The sequence below is a fragment of the Molossus molossus genome, unplaced genomic scaffold (assembly GCF_014108415.1).
Source record: "Molossus molossus isolate mMolMol1 unplaced genomic scaffold, mMolMol1.p scaffold_m16_p_18, whole genome shotgun sequence".
NCBI lineage: Eukaryota > Metazoa > Chordata > Mammalia > Chiroptera > Molossidae > Molossus > Molossus molossus.
In genome coordinates, this window is record NW_023425353.1 from 57,871,387 (window position 1) to 57,889,929 (window position 18,543).

The window sequence follows — 18,543 nt, forward strand, 5'->3', positions numbered from 1 at the left end:
CCTCTCCACCAAGTGCTGTCTGAGTGGTGTGTTTTCCTGGCACAGGTGACATTTTGATGGCCTCAGCTGCCACATCTGCTGGGTGTGGCCATCTCTTCAGGCATCAAGATACAGGGGGTCCTACCCCCAGTTTATTAGATGAGCCTAAGAACACCCCATCCCCACAGTAATAACAATCCATTCCATTTTTAAGGAGCCCCAAATTTTCCCAAGCGCCTTCACACGTACTAACTCGTTAAGTCACAACATCGTCAGGGAGGCTTTAAGCCCCTTGTCAGCGTGTGTCCTGCAGACAGCAGCACTGGGGAGCTTGTTGGACACGCAGAACTGTGGGCCCAGACCTGCTGAGTCACGGTCTGCAGTTTAGGAAGATGCCCGGGTGTTTTGTGTGCACAGTAAAGTACGGGATCACTGGACTGAAAAATCAGAGAGGTTCAGTGGCTTTCCCAGAGTTTCAAGGAAACAGGGCAACTCAACTGGGACGCGCGCCCAGGCTCTGGGACCTGCAGAGAAACGTTTTTACGATAACGTTTGACTTTCTGATCAAAGGCACACTCATCCTTGACGGTCAGCTCGCAGACCGCTTCCACGTTCTCGTCGGAAGGTGCAAGCAGAATCAGGCCGCCCTGCTTTTGCTCCTGAAGCCCTTGCTGTGCTCTGTCGCAGTGGTGGTGCCTCTTGCTCTGCGACAAGGTGGCAGAAATGGAACCACCAAGCATCTTCTTGGGGCCGCCAGTGGATTTGCCTGGAAGAGCTGTATCGCTTAGGGTGAGCATCCCAGAGTGATGGGGGTGGGGAGCAGAGGGCAAAGGGCATGAACCGCTGTACAACAGGAGGAATTTGTGTTCCTCCTGAGAAGGAGGAAGACCAAGGTGGGCAGAGAAATTAGGAGGAGAAGAGCGGAGGAGAGAGTTCCAGAACCTCCTGGGAGGCAGTACAGAAAGGTTTCTAAAGTCTTGATGAGAGTGAATTGTGTTTTGTTTAGTTTTCAACTCCAAAGCCTTCAGTTGCCACAGATTCCCTGGGGTGTAACCCTGATAAAGACTGACCAGGAGAGAAGGTGGTATTTATATCCTCTTGTGAGCTATGGAGTCTTAGTGCACCCTGCATTTCTGAGACCTACCTCATGCCAGGCATAGTGGGTGGAGACCAAACAAAAGAGCAAAATGTGATTAGAGTCTATGGAAAAGACAGCCCAGAGAACACAAGGGTGGACGTAAACAAGATCTACAGTGAGAAACCAGGGTTTCGGCAGACTCAATGAGTTCATTTTGACCGCCCTGATGGCTTTGGGTAGCCTTAGATAGCTCACTCCATTTCTGGTGAGGATTGATAGAGATAAGAGGGGGGGGAACTGGTATCCAAGTGGATGTTATAACCCGGGCTGGTACCAGTTCTTCCCCTTAAGAGTGTGCAGGTCTTGGAAAAATTATCTAAAAGACCTGCCTGGTTGTTCTGAGGATTGGATTTACCGTAGGTGAAATGCCAATGTGGCTGGTTCAAGGGCTCTTTTAGAAACTGTGGCCTTTGGGAACCCTGGGAACATCTAAAAAGAAGACAGGCTGGTGGAGATAATATTGGTGTTATTGAGTCTTCTGGTCATCAAGGAAACCAGGCCAGAGGTGCCCCCAGCCCGTCTTTAAAGAGATATTCTGAACCAAGCTTGAATGATCCAGAAGAAAACAATACACTGTTTCACAAAGTCCTCCTGAATGCAGGGAATGGGAATGAAGATTAACAGAAAAGAAAAAGAGGAGAGTCTTACCACCCTACCTCCAGCCCTAATTTGGGATAATTTTTCCTGCAGGCAGGGGTGGACGTCCTCCGAGCTTCCCCTTAAGAGTTCTGTGCATGCCCATGAACTCTGTCTCTGCCAGACGTCCAGGTCTCCAGGTTCCTCCTCCAGAACTTGGAATCAGTAGATCAGACAATACCCATAAGTACAGAGCTGCAAAGGTGGCCACCCCAAAACAACACAGTTTGAGCCCAGGTTTTCACTTCGGTGGAAATGCCCCCTCCCTGAGGGCTGGTTCTCAGTCCTGGAGCAGATTCAGCCTCAGGCTATTGAAGTTTAAGAGGGGAGCCCAGGGCACTTCCATAATCCCGCTGGGGCCCAAATAAATAAGCAATGTCTTGCCCATGAGAGTTACTCACAAAATGGAGGTGATCATGATTATGTGAGAGGAATCAGGATAGGCCACCCCCAAACATGCCTCTTTGATGTAAGGATTACTTTGAGCCAAAGGCAATTGAGAATCGTCTCAGGCAGGAAGAATTCTCTAACGTCCCTTGTTGCCTAAAAGCACGGCATAAATTTCCCGTTGAGGAAGGTGCCCACTTGAGTACCAGGGAGACAAAAGTGACTCATCATCAAAGATGGGGAGTTGACCCCAGGATGAGTTTGTGTAAACAGACCTTACTAGATAGCCCTTACTTCCATCAGTTCTTTTATATATATTTCTTCTCGTTCCCCATAATCGAAGCCTAGAGCTCCTCTCCTTTGTTAAAATGGTGTATGAACCTCCAAATCTAACTGTTTTTTCCAATTTCACTGCTTTTTCCCTGAACTCCATGCACATGAACGTTAATAAGCATCTTGTGCCTTTTCTCCTGTTAATGTCTTTTGTTAGTTTAATTCACAGACTCCCAGTTTCTGACTCCCTAGATTTTTCTCCCCAACATATGCTTCATCATGATGTACTCAGACTTCCCTTGTATACCACTTTTGGTCTTATGCATGCTTTTTTGCCCCTTGAGTCACTGGGAGAGAATTTCCAAGTGTGGATTAGCAAATGGATGTACAATTAAAGCAGCAAATCATTTACAAAATGAAAACTTCTCTTCTTAGACTTTGTCGGTAGCCATTTTGTATTTTCTACAAACGTATTATTGAAGCCCTGGCCGGTGTGGCTCAGTTGGTTGAGCATCGTCCCACACAGCAAATGACTGCTTATTCGGTTCCAGGTCGGAGCACATGCCCAGGTCTTGGGCTCGATCCCTGGTCAGGGTGCATGTGGGAGGCAGCCGATTGATGTTTCCCCCTCACAGTGATGTTTCTCCCTCTCTCTAAAAAAATCAATAGAAACATAATTTTAAAAATTTATTGAAAAGACAATGTGTCATCATTAAAGAAAACTTGAAAAATAATGAGGACTAACCTAACACATGACTGCTTTCATTTCTGCCTACTTCACTCTGGAATGTGATCACACGCATCCATTCTCGTTACAGATAAGTTTTGCATCCATGCCACTTAATCTGCTTTTTCGATCTTAAAGATTTTTCTGGGTTTCTACATAGTTTTCATAATGATTTTTTTTCTTTCATTATTCATCATTCTTCAGCGACCCATTATCTTCTGGGACGCCTGTGATGAAAGTGCCTTTGATTGCTAAACTTTTTAAGGGAGGAACCATATAATTTCAACTTTCCATTCCTTCTAATGACGGGAGCAGTGTGGGAATATGCTGGTCCTCAGTAAGTATTTGAAGCCTTGAAAATAAAACACACACACACACACATTAGTAGAAGGTACATTCTGGAAATAAATGACCATCAAAGGACTGGGAGATATAATCAGCTATTCTTGCACACGATGTAGCACCAGTTTCCTGAACATGCAGCTACAAATGCAAACGCTGTGCTATTAAGCAGACTTTGTCTGCATGTTCAAAGCCTCAGAACAACACTGCGGTCCCACCTTCGATATCATGCAGGCAATGTTCCTGTCTACTCTTACCCAGAAGATAAATATTTAGTAACAGGAAAAAAATCTGCTTTTGCAGCTTTACCTATTTTTGGGTAATCTATGTGGGGAATTAAATTATATAGAGGAAAGTTTTTTCCTGGATTTGTATTACTAACACATATGTTTTTATTAAGCTCAGTCATCCGTCTACCACTTTTTATTAAGCAAATTCTTTGTACTCTAAAAATTATTGGTGGACTTATGGAAAATGCAGAAGACCCAAAATAATTTCCCCTGGTCTTATCCACAACTCTTCGTAACGTTGTCATCTGAGAATTGTAAAAACACAGTGTAATGTGAAAAGAACCCCGGACTGTGTTTCAGAGGACCTGAGTTCTAGCTCTGGCTCCACCACAAACTTACTGTGTGTTTCTGGGTGAGTTGCTTAACCTCTCTGGATTTAAATATTCCTATTTATACCTGGCCGGTGTGGCTCAGTGGTTGAGCGTTGGCCCATGCACCAAGAGGTCGCTGGTTCGATTCCCAGTCAGGGCACATGCCCAGGTTGTGGGCCCGATCCAGTGGGGGGCATGCAGGAGGTGGCCAGTTGATGTTCTCTCTCACCGATGTTTCTCTCTCTCTCTCTTTCTCCCTTCATCTCTCTCTAAAATCAATAAAGAAAAAAAATTGTAAAATAAAATATTCCCGTTTATAAAAAGAAAGTTCAGTTAGATGACTTGAGGTTATTTTCTGTGAAACTATCTTTGACCAGAGCATGACCCAACTAGCCAAGCAAGTGGCACACCCAAAGACAGACCCCAGCTGACACAGACCCTGCTGGGGTCACGTCTGCTATGGGGGAGCAGCCTCTGCCCAGTGGCTCTTGCACTGCAGTCAGGGTGGATCCTCGGAGTCAGCCCGTCTGAGGGTAACCCCACTCACAGCCTAGGGGATACAGGCAGTAATATGATAACCATGCATGGGGCCAGGTGGGTACTTGAAGCGGCCAGGAGACCACTCTGTAAAGCACATGGTTTTCTGGCCAGTTTGCTCTACATCTGAAATGAATTCAGAACAATATTGAACGTAAAGTGTAATTGAAAAAAAAAAGAAAGAATAGAGGGCTAGCCCATTTAGTCAGTGGACACGGAGCTGCTTCTGATAGTAAAAGAGGCTCAAGGGGGACCGACGGGCCAAGCTCTCGGAAGTGTAGGAATGTAACTCGCACTGCGGTGTTCTAGTCTGGCAATGGGTGTCCGTTCAGATCTTCCCAGGACTTGGGAAAGTATCAGTGATAGAAGCTGGAAATTATTATTCTTTTAATGCATTTTAAACATGTCTGCCCCTGAGCGCATTCCTTCCAGAACCCACTGTGCAGCAGAAGATGCTCTTGAAGCAGCCATGGATTCTGGGTGCTGGATGTGACCTTGGCAGTGGAGTTGGGTTCCCGCTGCCTGCTCCTAGAGTTCTGGGATCCTCGCTGTCTGCCCAAAGATGAGGAAGCAGGGTTCTCTCTCACTATATCACGGTCTGCCTGTCTTTAGAATCAGAGGATCAAAACAAAATAAAGGCCACCCCAAGATATCAGGTCCTAACCTTGGAATTGATCAGTGTAACTTTATTTGGGAAAAGAGGCTTTGCAGATGGGATTAAGTCAAGAATCTTGAGATGGGGAGATTGTCATGGATTATCCAGGTGGACCCTAAATGCAATCCCAAGGTCTTTATAAGACAGAAGTTGTGGGGAATTTCTCATAGCACACAGAGGAGAAGGTGGTGTAAAGGTAGAGGCTGAGATTGGTGTAACGTGACCAGAAGCCTAGGACAGAAGCCTAGGATTGCTGGGGCAGCCACCAGGAACTGGGCGAGGCAAGAAAGGATTCTCCCTTAGAGCTCGGGGGGGGGGGGGGGGGGGGGAGCTCAGTTCTGCTTGATTTCAGTTGTATGGACTCCAGGCTGCGAGAGAAGACATTTCTGTTGTTTTAAGCCATCAAGATTGTGGTAATTTTTTTACTGCAGCCTCAGACAACTCCTGCACAGGGGAAGGGCAGATGGGTGCCCACCCCAGCCCTGTGAGAGCCTGTTACCACAACAAAGGGGTTGTTTTTCAGTCCTGGCTATGTATCCCGTCTCCAACTATCCACCTGACCCCCATGTCTCCATCTTGCTCCTACTTCATTCGACAGTTTGTTGAGAGCTGCAGTGTGCCAGGCACTGTGCCGAGTTTGGAGGAGCAGCAGATGAAAGGATCTCAAAAATCTCACCGTAGCTCTGGCTGGTTTGGCTCACCAGTTAGAGTGTCAGGATCTTGGGCTTGGTTCCTGGTCAAGGGCACACACCTAGTGTGCAGGTTTAATCCCCAGCCCTGGTTGGGGTCATGTGGGAGGCAACCAATCAATGTGTCTCTCTCACACTGATGTTTCTCTCTCTCTCTCTCCCTCCCTCCCTCCCTTCCACTCTGTCTAAAAATCAATGGAAGAATATCCTTGGGTGAGGATTAACAAAAAAGAAAGAAAGAAATTCACAATAAAGAATCCTTGGTTTATAAATCGGCCCCAGAACCACCTCTCCTGACTGGGCTGGTCCAAGTCAAGTTTCGTGGAGAAACCGGAGGCCCAGCCCCCTGGAGTTCAGGAAATGGGCACGAAGCCAGTCCATTTCTGCTGACTTCCCTCAGCCTCCACTCACTTACCTTGCACGAAGCACCCCTCCTGTGCCAGGTGCCGTGCTGTAATTCTGGCCCCACCTGAAAATTGGGCTTGGGGAGTTGCCACGTTAGCCCCTCAGACTGCTGCTTGGTCTGACTGGGGATGGGGATGTGGCAAGTTCCTCCCACAGGCGGTGAAACAGCACAGTTTCTTCCATCAAGACTTGAGTCAGCAGTACATATCAGTGAGTGTCACTGATTGTGAACCATTGATCTTTGACAATCACATGCAAAAGTCTCATAAAAGATCTAGGGTTTTCCCCAAACTACGTAGAGCGTCAATGAGGTTGCTGAGAAGAGTTACTCAGGCATCAGCAGATAGATCTCTTCAAGAGATTAAATTGTCAGGCAAGAAAGATTGGATTCAGGGTCATGAAACAAGACTTAGAGGAATGCATGCCACTCTGAATTGCATTTGAAGAAAGAAGTTGAACCGTGAAATGGGTGTCATCTATACATGGGGATTCTTACCTCCCTCCTTCATGTTTCCATGAAGAATTTCCAAATCCCTCTAGACTTTTTTCACTTAGCAATATACACTTAAGGAGACTCTTTGTGGTTTGATAACTGGTTTTTTGTGTGGATATGTTTTCAATTCATTTGGATAAATACTGGGGAACACGATTACTGGGTTACATGGTAAGCCTATTCCAGTTTTATAAGAAATTGCCAGACTTCCAGTCAAGATGGTGGCATTAGTAAACAAGGTATCGCCTACTCCCACAACCACATCAAAATTACAACTAAACTGCAGAACAACCATCACTCAGAACCACCTGACATTGAGCTGAATGGAAGTCCTACAACTATGAAATTAAAGAAGAAGCCACATCAAGACTGGTAGGAGGGATGGAGGGGCAGACGGGCTGGTCCCACACCCCCATGTGGGGGATACAAATCAGGAGGATACTTCGGCTGTGAAGGTCCTCCCTGAGGAGCAAGGGGTCCCATCTCACACCAGGCTCCCAGCTCAGGGTTCCAGTGCCAGGAAGAGAATCCCTATCACTTCTGGCTATAAAAACCTGAACTGAGAACTGAGGCTGAGGGAGGCTGAGGCTGTTGGAGCCCCAGGCAGCTCCTCTTAAAGGGCCCGCACATGGACTTACTGGGACTCACTCCTTCTGAGCTCCAGCTCGGAGGAGAGGCAGCCTGAAAGGGACCAGAGACATACGAGGCAGAACTGAATTGTTCGGCACTGGGGCGAGAGCTGGAGGGGCGAGAGCTGGAGGGGTAGCTTTCTCCTGGACAGACTTGCTGTGAAAAGCTGTTTTTCCTTTGGTGAGCTCTTCCCTGGGGTGGCAGACGACCACCATATTTGGGACTCCAGCAACCTGGCTCGCACTGTTTGTCCCACCCTGGTAATTCCCTGAGGCCCTGCCCCACTCAACTTTGGGCCCACCAAGCTGTTTCCAGTGGCTTTACCATAGGATTGGCCTGTCTTGGATCCTGCTTCAGATTTTCCTAAAATCTTTCAAACAAGCAGCATTAGGTCTCAGCAAACCCCATACCTCTCATTAAGTGGCCCCAGGCCTGGTACTAGAAGCAGCCAGCCTTGGTTCACAGCTTGGATTTTTCTGGACACCTCCAAGTCCAGCTCAAGAAGCAGCCATTGGCAGATCACGCTGCAGCTTATGCCTGGTGGCCCTGGTAGAACACAGGTAGTGGCTGACCTGGCCCCAGAGCCAGCACACACAATGGACAGCTTCAGATCACATCAAAGCACCACCACCCAACTACCTCCACAAGTGACACACTCAATGAGTGGACTCAGTGGCTATCAGAGCCCTGCTGAAGTAAATCTTGCTCTGTGTGGTGGCCCCTACACGACTGATCCTCCAAGGGAGTCAGAGGCCAGCGGTCAGTGGGCACAGCCAGTCCTTGCAGCTAATCAGCCTAAGTAAAACTCTCACACTGATGTGCCAACAGCACATCAAGACTCAATTACAGCAGAAGGGTGGACAGTCCACACCAGGGGTGCACCTTGAGGGCCCAGCTGGGGTGATTAAGGAGGCTGTGCCACTGGACCATACAGGACATCTCCAACAATAGGCCACCTCCAACAATAGGCCACCTCCAACAATAGGCCACCCTACGAAGCCTAGGAGACATAACATCTCTACCTAATACATAGAAACATCCACAAGGAAGCAGCCAGAATGAGGAGACAAAGAAACATGTCCCAAGTGAAAGAACAGAACAAAATTCCAGGACAAGAACTAAATTAAATGGAGATAAGCAATCAATCAGATGCAGAGTTCAAAACACCAGTTATAAGGATGCTCAAGGAACTTAGTAAGACCTTCGAGGAACTTAAGGAGAACTCCAGGAACTTAGTGAGAACATCAACATGGAAAAAGACCAGTCAGAAATTAAGGATGCACTAATGAAAATAAATAATAATTTACAAGGAATCAATAGTAGAGTAGGTGAAGCCAAGAAGCAAAGCATTGAATTGGAATATTGGGAAGCAAAAAACACCCAATCAGGACAGCAAAAAATATATAAATAAATAAATAAATAAATAAATAAATAAATAAATAACCTTATTTTAAGAAGCCCTGGGACAACTTCAAGCTTGCCAACATATGCATCATGGGGGTGCCAGAAGAAGAGAGAGAGAAAGAAATTTAAAACTTATTTGAAAAAATGTCAGAAAACTTCCCTAACATGGTGAAGGAAACATACATACAAGTCCAGGAAGAATAGAGAGTTCCAAACAAAATGAACCCAAAGAGGTCTACACCAAGACACATCATCATCAAAATGCCAAAATTTAAAGACAAAAAGAGAATCTTAAAAGCAGTAAGAGAAAAGCAGTTCATTACCTACAAAGGAACTCCCATAAGACTGTCAGCTGATTTCTCAAAAGAAACTTTGCAGGCCAGAAAGGAGTGGCAAGAGATATTCAAGGTGATGAAAAGCAACGACCTACAACCAAGATTACTCTATCCTGCAAAGTTATCATTTAGAATCAATGGCCATGTAAAGAGTTTCCCAGACCAGAAAAAGCTAAAGGGATTCATCACCACCAAACCAGTATTATATGAAATGTTGAAGGGTCTTCTTGAAGGAGAATAACAAAAATGTGAATACTAAAATGGCAATAAATACATATCTATCAACAATTGAATCCACAGACAAAATGAAACAGACTCATAGATACAGAGAACTTTTTGTTGCTTGCCAAATGAGAGGGGGCTGGGGGGATGGGTGAAAAAAGGAATTAAGAAGTACAAATTGGTTGTTAGACTGATTAACCTTAAAGGGAAGGGGGGGGCGGGCAGAGATAAACCAAAGAACTTCTATGCATATATGCATAACCAGACAATAGTGTGGGGAAGGCAGGAGGGGTGTGGGATTAGGATAGAGAGGGTCAATGGGGGGAGAAAGGGGGGACATCTGTAATACATTCAACAATAAAGATAAGTTTTAAAAAAAAAGAAATTGCCAGACTGTCTTCAAAGTGGCTGTACCATTTTGCATTCCCAGCAGCAATAAATGAGAGTTCCTCTTGTTCTACATTCTCTCCAACATCTGGTGTTGTCAATGTTTTGGATTGTCGCTATTCTCCTCAGTGTGCAGTGGTATCACATTTTTTTCATTAAAGTATAATTGGCACACAATATCCTATTCATTTCTGATGTACATCATAGTGATTTGATACTTACATACATTATAAAATTATCACAGATTAACTCTTTCGCCATACAAAGTTACTACAATGTAATTGACTATATTTCCTATGCTGTGCATTCCATCCCCATGACTTATTTATTTTATAACTAGAAGTTTTTACTTTTTAATCCCCTTGACCTATTTTGCCAGCCCCTAACCCCTCCTCCTAAAATAGAGTATGTGTCAAAACAACAGTAATCAATAAAAGCTACAGCCCTGGCTGGTGTGGCTCAGTTGGGTGGAGCCTTGTCCAGTGCACCAAAAAAGATTACAAGTTTGATCCCTGACACATACCTAGGTTTCAGGTTCAATCCCCAGTTGGGACAAATATGGGAGGCAGCCAATCAATGTTTCTCTCTCGCATCAATGTTTCTTTCTCTCTTCCCCTCTCTCCAAAAAAAAACAAACAAAAAAAACCCAATGAGCATATATCCTCGGGCGATAATTTAAAGATAAATTGATAAAAAGTAAACTAAAAATAAAAACAAAAGCTACAGGAACTGTCAAGAAGGAAGTAAGACCACCCTTCACTAAATTTGTGGCTTAAAACCGGCGGACTAGCTTGAACCAACATGGCAACTAATTTCACGTAATGGTAACCCCTAGCTTTATTATATGCTCCTTGTAATACATTCTCATGCTGACAAGACTCACACTGCCCATGATTGGAAACAAAAAGCCCATATAAAGACATAAAATGCCTGGTGGAACTCCTCTGACAAATTTCCATCCCTTCCTGGGAGAACCCTGAATATTCCACCCCTTTTTGAATACCCTATGCCCACATTAAATAAACCTCAACAAAGAAGCAAATTCTGCTGACGGGGGATTGCCCTGTCTGTGGAGTAGCCCACTCACTGCTTCATTAATAAACGGACTTTCACTTCTAACTCTGTGCTGCTCACGTTTGAATTCTTTCCCGTGAGGAGCCAAGAACCCACAGCGGGTGTGGACCCTGGCCCGGAATGCCTGCATCACACCCCCTGGTAAACCCGTTTGTTTTCTGTATCTATGAGTCTGTTTCTGTTCTGCTTTGCTTGTTTATTTGTTTTGTTTTTAGATTCCACATATAAGTGGAATCACTCAATATTTGTCTTCATTCCGTCTGATTTACTTCACTCAGCATAACACTCTCTAGGTCTATCCATGTCTGCACAAATGGGCAGCTTTCCCTTTTTGTGGCTGAGTAACATTCCACTGTACATATACAGCACATCTTCTTTATCCATTTATCTACTGATGGATACTTAGGTTGCTTCCATATCTTGGCTATTGTAAATAGTGCTGTAATGAACATTGGGGTGCATATATCTCTTTGAACTGGTGTTTGTTTTCTTTGATAAATACCTATAAGTGGAATTGCTGGATTGTATGATAGCTCTGTTTTTAATTTTCTGAAGAACCTCCTTACTGTTTCTCATAGTGGCTGCACCAGCACTTGCTTTTTTTGTCTTTTTGGGAATAGCCATTTTGACAGGTGTGAGGTGACATCTCCTTGTGGGTTTGATGTGCATTTCCCTAATGATTCGTGATGTTGAGCAGTTTTTCATGTGCCTGTTGGCCATCTGTATGTCTTCTTTGAGAAAATGTATATTCGAGTCCACTGCTCCCCCCTTTTTTAGAGAGGGAGAAAGGGAAAGGGAAAGAGAGAGAGAGAAACATCGATATGAGAGTGAACATTGATTGGCTGCTTCCTGCACACCCCCTATCAGGGATTGAGCCAGCAACCTGGTCATGTGCCCTGACAAGGAATCGAACTGGCAAACTTCCAGTGCACGAGATGACGCCCAACCAACTGAGCCACACCAGCCAGGTCACTCACTGCCTTTTTATTTTTTAATCTTCACCTGAAGACATAATTTTTCTACTTATCTTCAGACAGAGCGGGAAAGGGAGAGAGAGAAAGAAACATCGGTGTGAGAGGAGAGATACATTGATCACTGTCCACTTTTTAATCAGGTTTTAAAATATATATATTAAGTTGTGTAAGTTATTTATAACTTTTTTTTTTTTTTATCCTCACCCGAGGACATTTTTTTTCCATTTTTTGTACAGATACAGTGGGAGGGAGAGAGAGGAAGAGATAGAGAGAGAGAAACATCGACGTGAAAGGGACACATCGAGTGGCTGCCACCGCACGACCAACCAGGGCCGGGGACAAACTGCAACCGAAGTACGTGCCCTTAGCGGGAACTGAACCCGGGTCTCTCTGGACCGCAGGCCAACGCTCTAACCACTGAGCCAAACCGGCCAGGGCTATAACTTTTTATATTAACCCTTTATCAGATGTATGATTGTCAAATATCTTCTCCCATTCAGTAGGGTGCCTTTTCATTTTGTTGATGGTTTCCTTCATTGTGCAAAACCTTTTTGGTTTGATGTAATCCATTTGTTTGTTTTTGCTTTTGTTGCCTTTGCCTGAAGAAACTGGTATAAGAAAGTGTTACTAAGACTGATGTTACTAAGAAAGTGTTACTAAAACACCTGTTTTCTTCTAGGAGTTTTATGTTACTTTCATTTTAATTTACAATTTTAACTACAATTTAATTTCATTTACAATTAATTGACTCAATGTGTTAAGCATATTTTATATGCTAATTAGCCTTCAGTAGGTTTGTGGGGAGGGAGCAGGGGAGATTTTTTTTTTTAACTTTTAAAATACAGGATGCTGTAGCAGGCACAACCCTATTAAGCCTCTTACCACAGAGGTATTACTACACATGCACCTGAGTGCAGACTCTGAGAAGAAATTAGCAACTGAAACAAAGGCTCGAATTAAGGTATGTATTAATAATCATCCTTGGGGAAGAAGGACATAAGCAGGCAAGGACATTTTTATGTCCTTGGGAAAGAGGCAAAGGGAAGGCTAATATTTCAAAGGTCTGGCATAAAAGGTAAATTTTCTTTTTCTTTGTATGTTTCAGATTACTCAAACCCTGCATGTCTTAGTGGCTTCCCGTGGCTCTAGCTGAGGGAATTGTGTGTGTGTGTGTGTGTGTGTGTGTGTGTATGTTTGTTGTTGTTATTAATCTTTACCAGAGGATATTTTTCCATTGATTTTTTTTTTTAAGATAGAGTGGAAGGGAGGGAGGGAGAGAGAGAGAGAAAGAGAGAGAGAGAGACATTGATGTTAGAAACATATCAATTGTTTACCTCCTGCACAACCCCAACCAGGGCCAGGGATAGAACCTGCAACCCAGGTACACGTCCTTGATTGGGAATTGAACCTGAGACTCTTTGGTCCACAGGCTGACATTCTAACCACTGAGAAAAACTGGCCAGGGTGGGAACTGTGTTTTTAAAATATATTTGGGGTAAAAAAAAAAAAATTAACCTTCACCTATTTCACCCAGCCCCCCAGCAACCCCTCTGGTCACTCTGTTCTCTGTATCTATGAGTCTGTTTATATTTTGTGTCTTTATTTTGTTTATTAGATTACACATATAAGCGAAATCCTATGGTATTTGTCTTTCTCTGACTGGCTTATTTCATGTAGCATAATACCCTCTAGGTTCATCAATGCAGATGCTAAAGGTAAGGTTTACTTCTTTTTTGTTTTTAATCCTCACCCGAGGCCCGAGGACATTTTTTCCATTTTCTGTTCAGACAGAGTGGGAGGGAGAGAGAGGAAGAGAGAGAGAGAGAGAAACATCAACGTGAAAGGTACACATCAAGTGGCTGCCACCCGCATGACCCAACCAGGGCTGGGGACAAATTGCAACCAAGATACGTGCCCTTAGCAGGAACCAAACCCAGGTCTCTCTGGACCGCAGGCCGACGCTCTAACCGCTGAGCCAGACCGGCCAGGGCAGGTTCACTTCTTTTTACAACTGAGTAGCATTCCACTGTGTAAATGTACCACAGCTCGCACCCTGTTTCCCACAGTGGCTGCACCAGTCTCATTCCCACCAGCAGTGCACTAGGGTCCCTTTTCCCCACAGCCTGGCCAGCACTTGTCATTTGTGGATTTTTAATCATAGCTCTTCTGACTGGTGTGAGGTGATGTCTCATTGTTTTAATCTGCATTTCTCTGATGATTAGTGACATTGCCCATCTTTGCATATGTCTATTGGCAATCTGTATGTCTTCTTTGGAGAAGTGTTTATTCAGGTCCTTTGCCTATTTTTTAACTGGCTTGCTTGTATTTTTGGTGTTCAGTTGTTCTTTATATGGTTCCATGTACATTTTTAGAATCTTTGTTCTAGTTCCGTGAAATAAGTACTTTATTGATTCTGTAGATTGCTCTGGGTATTGTGAATATTTTAATGATGTTAGTTCTTCCTATCCATGTACATGGTATATGCTCCCACTTGTTTGTATCTTTCTCAATTTCTTTCTTCAGTATCTTTCAATTTTTTTAGTACAGGCCTTTTACCTCCTTGATTAAATGTATACCAAGATACCTTAATATTATTATTATTCTGTGCAATTGTAAATGGGATTGTAGTGTCTCTTTCTGTTAGTTCATTATTGGTGTACAAAATTATCTTCAATTTCTGAATATTAATTTTGTATCCTGCTACTTTACTGAGTTCATTTACCAGTTCTAATAGATTTTTAATGGAGTCTAGAATTTTCATGTTTTAAACATGAGTTTTTCTTTCCACAAATATAGTATTTGTTTTCTTTTAATCATGTTTTCTTTTATGTCTTTCAACACTGTTTTATAATACCTTATATAACTGAATTGCAGTTTTGATCGAGTTTGTTTCTAATAAGTCTAGTAATATTTGTTGCTAGCATGATTGAAATAATCTTTTGTTGCATTTTTAAATTAGTTATATATGGTGCTTTAGAAAGCAGCTTAAAGAAGGAGCTAAACATTTTAGTATTCTATGACTATATTTCTAAAACAACATGCTGGTAGACATAAAGCAACATAGAAAATAACAGATGTGGAGGGAAATAAGAGATGTGATCTTATACTACTTATGTAAGTTAAAAGTGAACACAAAACTATATTGTATGTTGTTTATGAATACATATAAGTATATAAAAGTACAGGGGCAAATTGTTTAAAGTGACACATATAAAACTGGTTTTAGTAGTTGCTTCTGGGGTGTGGGGGTAAGTTTTATAGTTAAAGAGAACTTTAGTTTCATCTCTATTGCATGTGCAGAGATGGGGGGTGCTTTTTGGTATCTCATCCTTATAAGGCACTGACCCAATCAGATCAGAACCCTACCCTTACTACCCCATTTAACCTTAATTACCTCTCTAAAGCCTTATCTTCAAATAGAATCACATTGAGAATTGGGGCTTCAATATCTGAAATGGGAGAGGGGTTGGACACACTTTAGTGCATACCATTCTGCCCTCTGGCCTCCCAAAACTCATGTCCTTCTCACATGCAAAATACATTCACTTTGTTTCAACATTCTCCACAGTCTTAACCCATTCCAGCGTGAGTCAAAAGTCTCATCTAGATCTCATCTGAATCAGGTATGGGTGAAAACTGGAGCTATGATTCATTTTGAATTCTTGGGAGGGGGGCGAGAACATTTAGTCTGTAACAAGGCTTTAGAACTTCAACGTATAAATTGGGGGTTGTGGGGCACATTCAATCTATACTTTTGATTTAAACTTTTAATAAAAGCATGACTGTCTCTTAGGTGCCTCTGTGACCAGGTCCTCCTGCCTTGATGGATTATACACATGAGCCCAACGTGACAATAACTGACTACTACTATCCTGATAGCTTCTCAAGCCCTTGTGATGGGGAAATTTTCCAGAGGGATAGCAAGTTGCTTCTTGCCATCTTTTACTGCCTCCTGTTTGTATTCGGTCTTCTGGGAAACAGCCTGGTCATCTTGGTCCTCGTCATCTTTAAGAAACTGAAGAGCATCACAGACATATACCTCTTGAACCTGGCCTTGTCTGACCTGCTTTTTGTCTTCTCCGTCCCCTTTCAGACTCACTATCAGCTCCACCAGTGGGTGTTTGGGACTGTCATGTGCAAGGTGGTCTCTGGTTTTTATTACATTGGCTTCTTCAGCAGCATGTTCTTTATCACCCTCATGAGTGTGGACAGGTACCTGGCAATTGTCCATGCTGTGTATGCCATGAACATCAGGACAGCCAGAATAGGCACAGCCCTGAGCCTGACAGTATGGCTGACCGCTGTCACGGCCTCTAGCCCACTGCTCGTGTTTTACCAAGTGTCCTCGGAAGAAGGCATCCTCCAGTGTTTTTCGTCTTACAACCACCAGACGTTAAAGTGGAAGCTCTTCACCCACTTTGAAATGAATATCTTAGGCCTGTTGATCCCATTCACCATCCTTATGTTCTGCTACACGAGCATCCTGCACCAGCTAAAGACTTGCCAAAACCAGAACAAGACCAAGGCCATCAAGTTGGTGCTCATTGTGGTCATTGCGTCTTTACTCTTCTGGGTCCCATTCAATGTGGTCCTCTTCCTCACTTCCCTACACGACCTGCACATCTTGGATGGATGTGTCATGAGCCAGCAGCTAATTTATGCCACCCACGTCACAGAAATTATTTCCTTCACTCACTGCTGTGTGAACCCTATTATCTATGCTTTCATGGGTGAGAAGTTCAAGAAAAACCTTTCAGAAGTATTTCAGAAATGTTGCAAACACATCTCCCTCTTCTCGGGGAGGTCGCCCCCCAAGGAAGGCAGGGAGAGGTCATCCTTCTCCTGTCAACACTCCTTCCGCTCCTCCACCACGGACCACATTTTGTGAGGACGGTGCTTCAAAGTGGACCTCTGCTTTCGTGGCCACTCCTCTTCCGAAAGACAAACGTGGCTTATGTTGGAGTCTGAGTATCCCTTTACTCTTAGAAATTGGGTTACAGACACAAGATACATTTCACATTAAATAAATTCCTACTATTGCAAGTTAATCATCTCAACTTTCAAAGACTTTGTGGAAAGAGTATGTACGCTACACTAAGTAGAATGTTTGGGGTTCATTTTTCTAGTTTTCTGAGTGTCTTTATCATCTATGAATTTAAATTTTATTGAATGCTTTCCATATCTCTTGAGCTTTCCTCCATTCTGTTAATGAACTAGATTGATTGATTCTTATCTTTTTTTTTTATCCTCACCCGAGGACATTTTTTCTTTTTTTTTCAGATAGAGTGGGAGGGAGAGAGATGAAGAGAGAGAGAAAAACACCGATGTAGAAGGGACACATAGAGTGGTTGCCACTTGCAAAACCCAACCAGGGCCGGGGACAAACCGCAACCGAGGCACATGCCCTTAGCGGGAACCGAACCCGGGTCTCTCCGGACCGCAGGCCGATGCTCTAACCCCTGAGCCAAACCGGCCAGGGCGATTGATTCTTATCTTAAATCAAACTGTATTTTCCCTGGCGGGGGTGGGGGGTAGGGGGGCAGCGGGGGGAATGACTTCTTGCTGGTGATCATTTAAATAAATAATTGGATTCTCTTTGGATTTTTTTTTTTTTTTAATCCTCACCCAAGGATATTTTTACATTTATCTTCAGACAGAGTGGGAGGGGGAGAGAAAGACACACATATCAACTGGTTGCCACCCCTGCACTTGGGGTCGGGGCCTAACCGCAACTGAGGTGCGTTCCCTTGGCTGGAATTGAATGCGGGTCTCTCTGGTCTGCAGGCCGACGCTCCAACTGCTGAGCCAAACCGGCCAGGGCTCCCTTAGGATTTTTGTATCTGTGTTCACGAGAGATATTGTCCTGAACTTTCCCTTTCTTATGAGGTCCTGGTTAAGTTTGGCCTCCGAAAATGTGTCAGGAAGTATTCCCTTTTCTACAACTCTCTGAAAGAGTTTGCATGAAAGATTTGTTGTTCCACACAGCCCCCCTCTAACCCAGCCGTTCTGCCCCTAGAGAGTTACCCAAGGGCACTGGAAATATTTGCCCACAAAAGGACTTGCATACATACAAATGTTCATTGTAGCTTTAGTCACAAGAGCCCCAAACTGAAAATAGTCCAAAAGTCCGTCATAAGAGAACAGATAAACAAGTCATGGTATTTATCCACTGTATGCATATAATGGAATTCTTCTCAGTAAGAAAACCTTGTGAGCTCCTGATCCATCCAACGACCTGCATGAATCACAAAAACATTATGCTTCAAGTCTCTGCAGTTCAAGAACTGGCCTGCGGCGGCCTCTGTGAGGACACAGTGGAAAAAGACAGGGGAGAATTTTCCGGGGGGGATGGAAATATTCTGTATCTTCATAGGTGGTGAGTTACATGAATATCTCATTTGTCAAGACTAATTAAATTGAATACTTAAGGTTTAAGAATTTGAATATATGTAAATTTTGCCTTAAAAAAAAAAGAGCTGTAACTAAATATTGCAATCCTGTGAGTAGGTTTGCTTTTCACGGGCAGGATGGAATTGTCATTTTAAAGCTGCCCTCTGTCCCTGGCTGGTTTGGCTCAACGGTTAGAGTCGGCCTGTGGATCAGAGAGCCCCTGGTTCGGTTCCCGCTAAGGGCACATACGTCGGTTGTGGTTTGC

General features: G+C 43.8%; 1 protein-coding gene across 3 annotated transcripts; it reads left to right on the forward strand.

The window, feature by feature from the left end:
• Positions 1 to 666: 666 nt before the first annotated feature.
• On the forward strand, positions 667 to 16,776 carry CCR8 (C-C motif chemokine receptor 8). 3 transcript variants are annotated; one of them, XM_036267409.1, is made up of 3 exons: positions 12,800 to 12,849; positions 15,457 to 15,511; positions 15,682 to 16,776. In XM_036267409.1, exon 3 carries the CDS (start codon positions 15,712 to 15,714, stop codon positions 16,774 to 16,776), a length of 1,065 nt encoding a protein of 354 aa, XP_036123302.1. In that variant the 5' UTR covers positions 12,800 to 12,849; positions 15,457 to 15,511; positions 15,682 to 15,711. The 3 variants fall into 3 exon arrangements, with proteins under 3 accessions (XP_036123303.1, XP_036123301.1, XP_036123302.1); XM_036267410.1 differs by lacking the exons at positions 12,800 to 12,849; positions 15,457 to 15,511 and adding an exon at positions 667 to 768; XM_036267408.1 differs by lacking the exon at positions 15,457 to 15,511 and having other exon boundaries at positions 12,773 to 12,849.
• Positions 16,777 to 18,543: the final 1,767 nt, after the last annotated feature.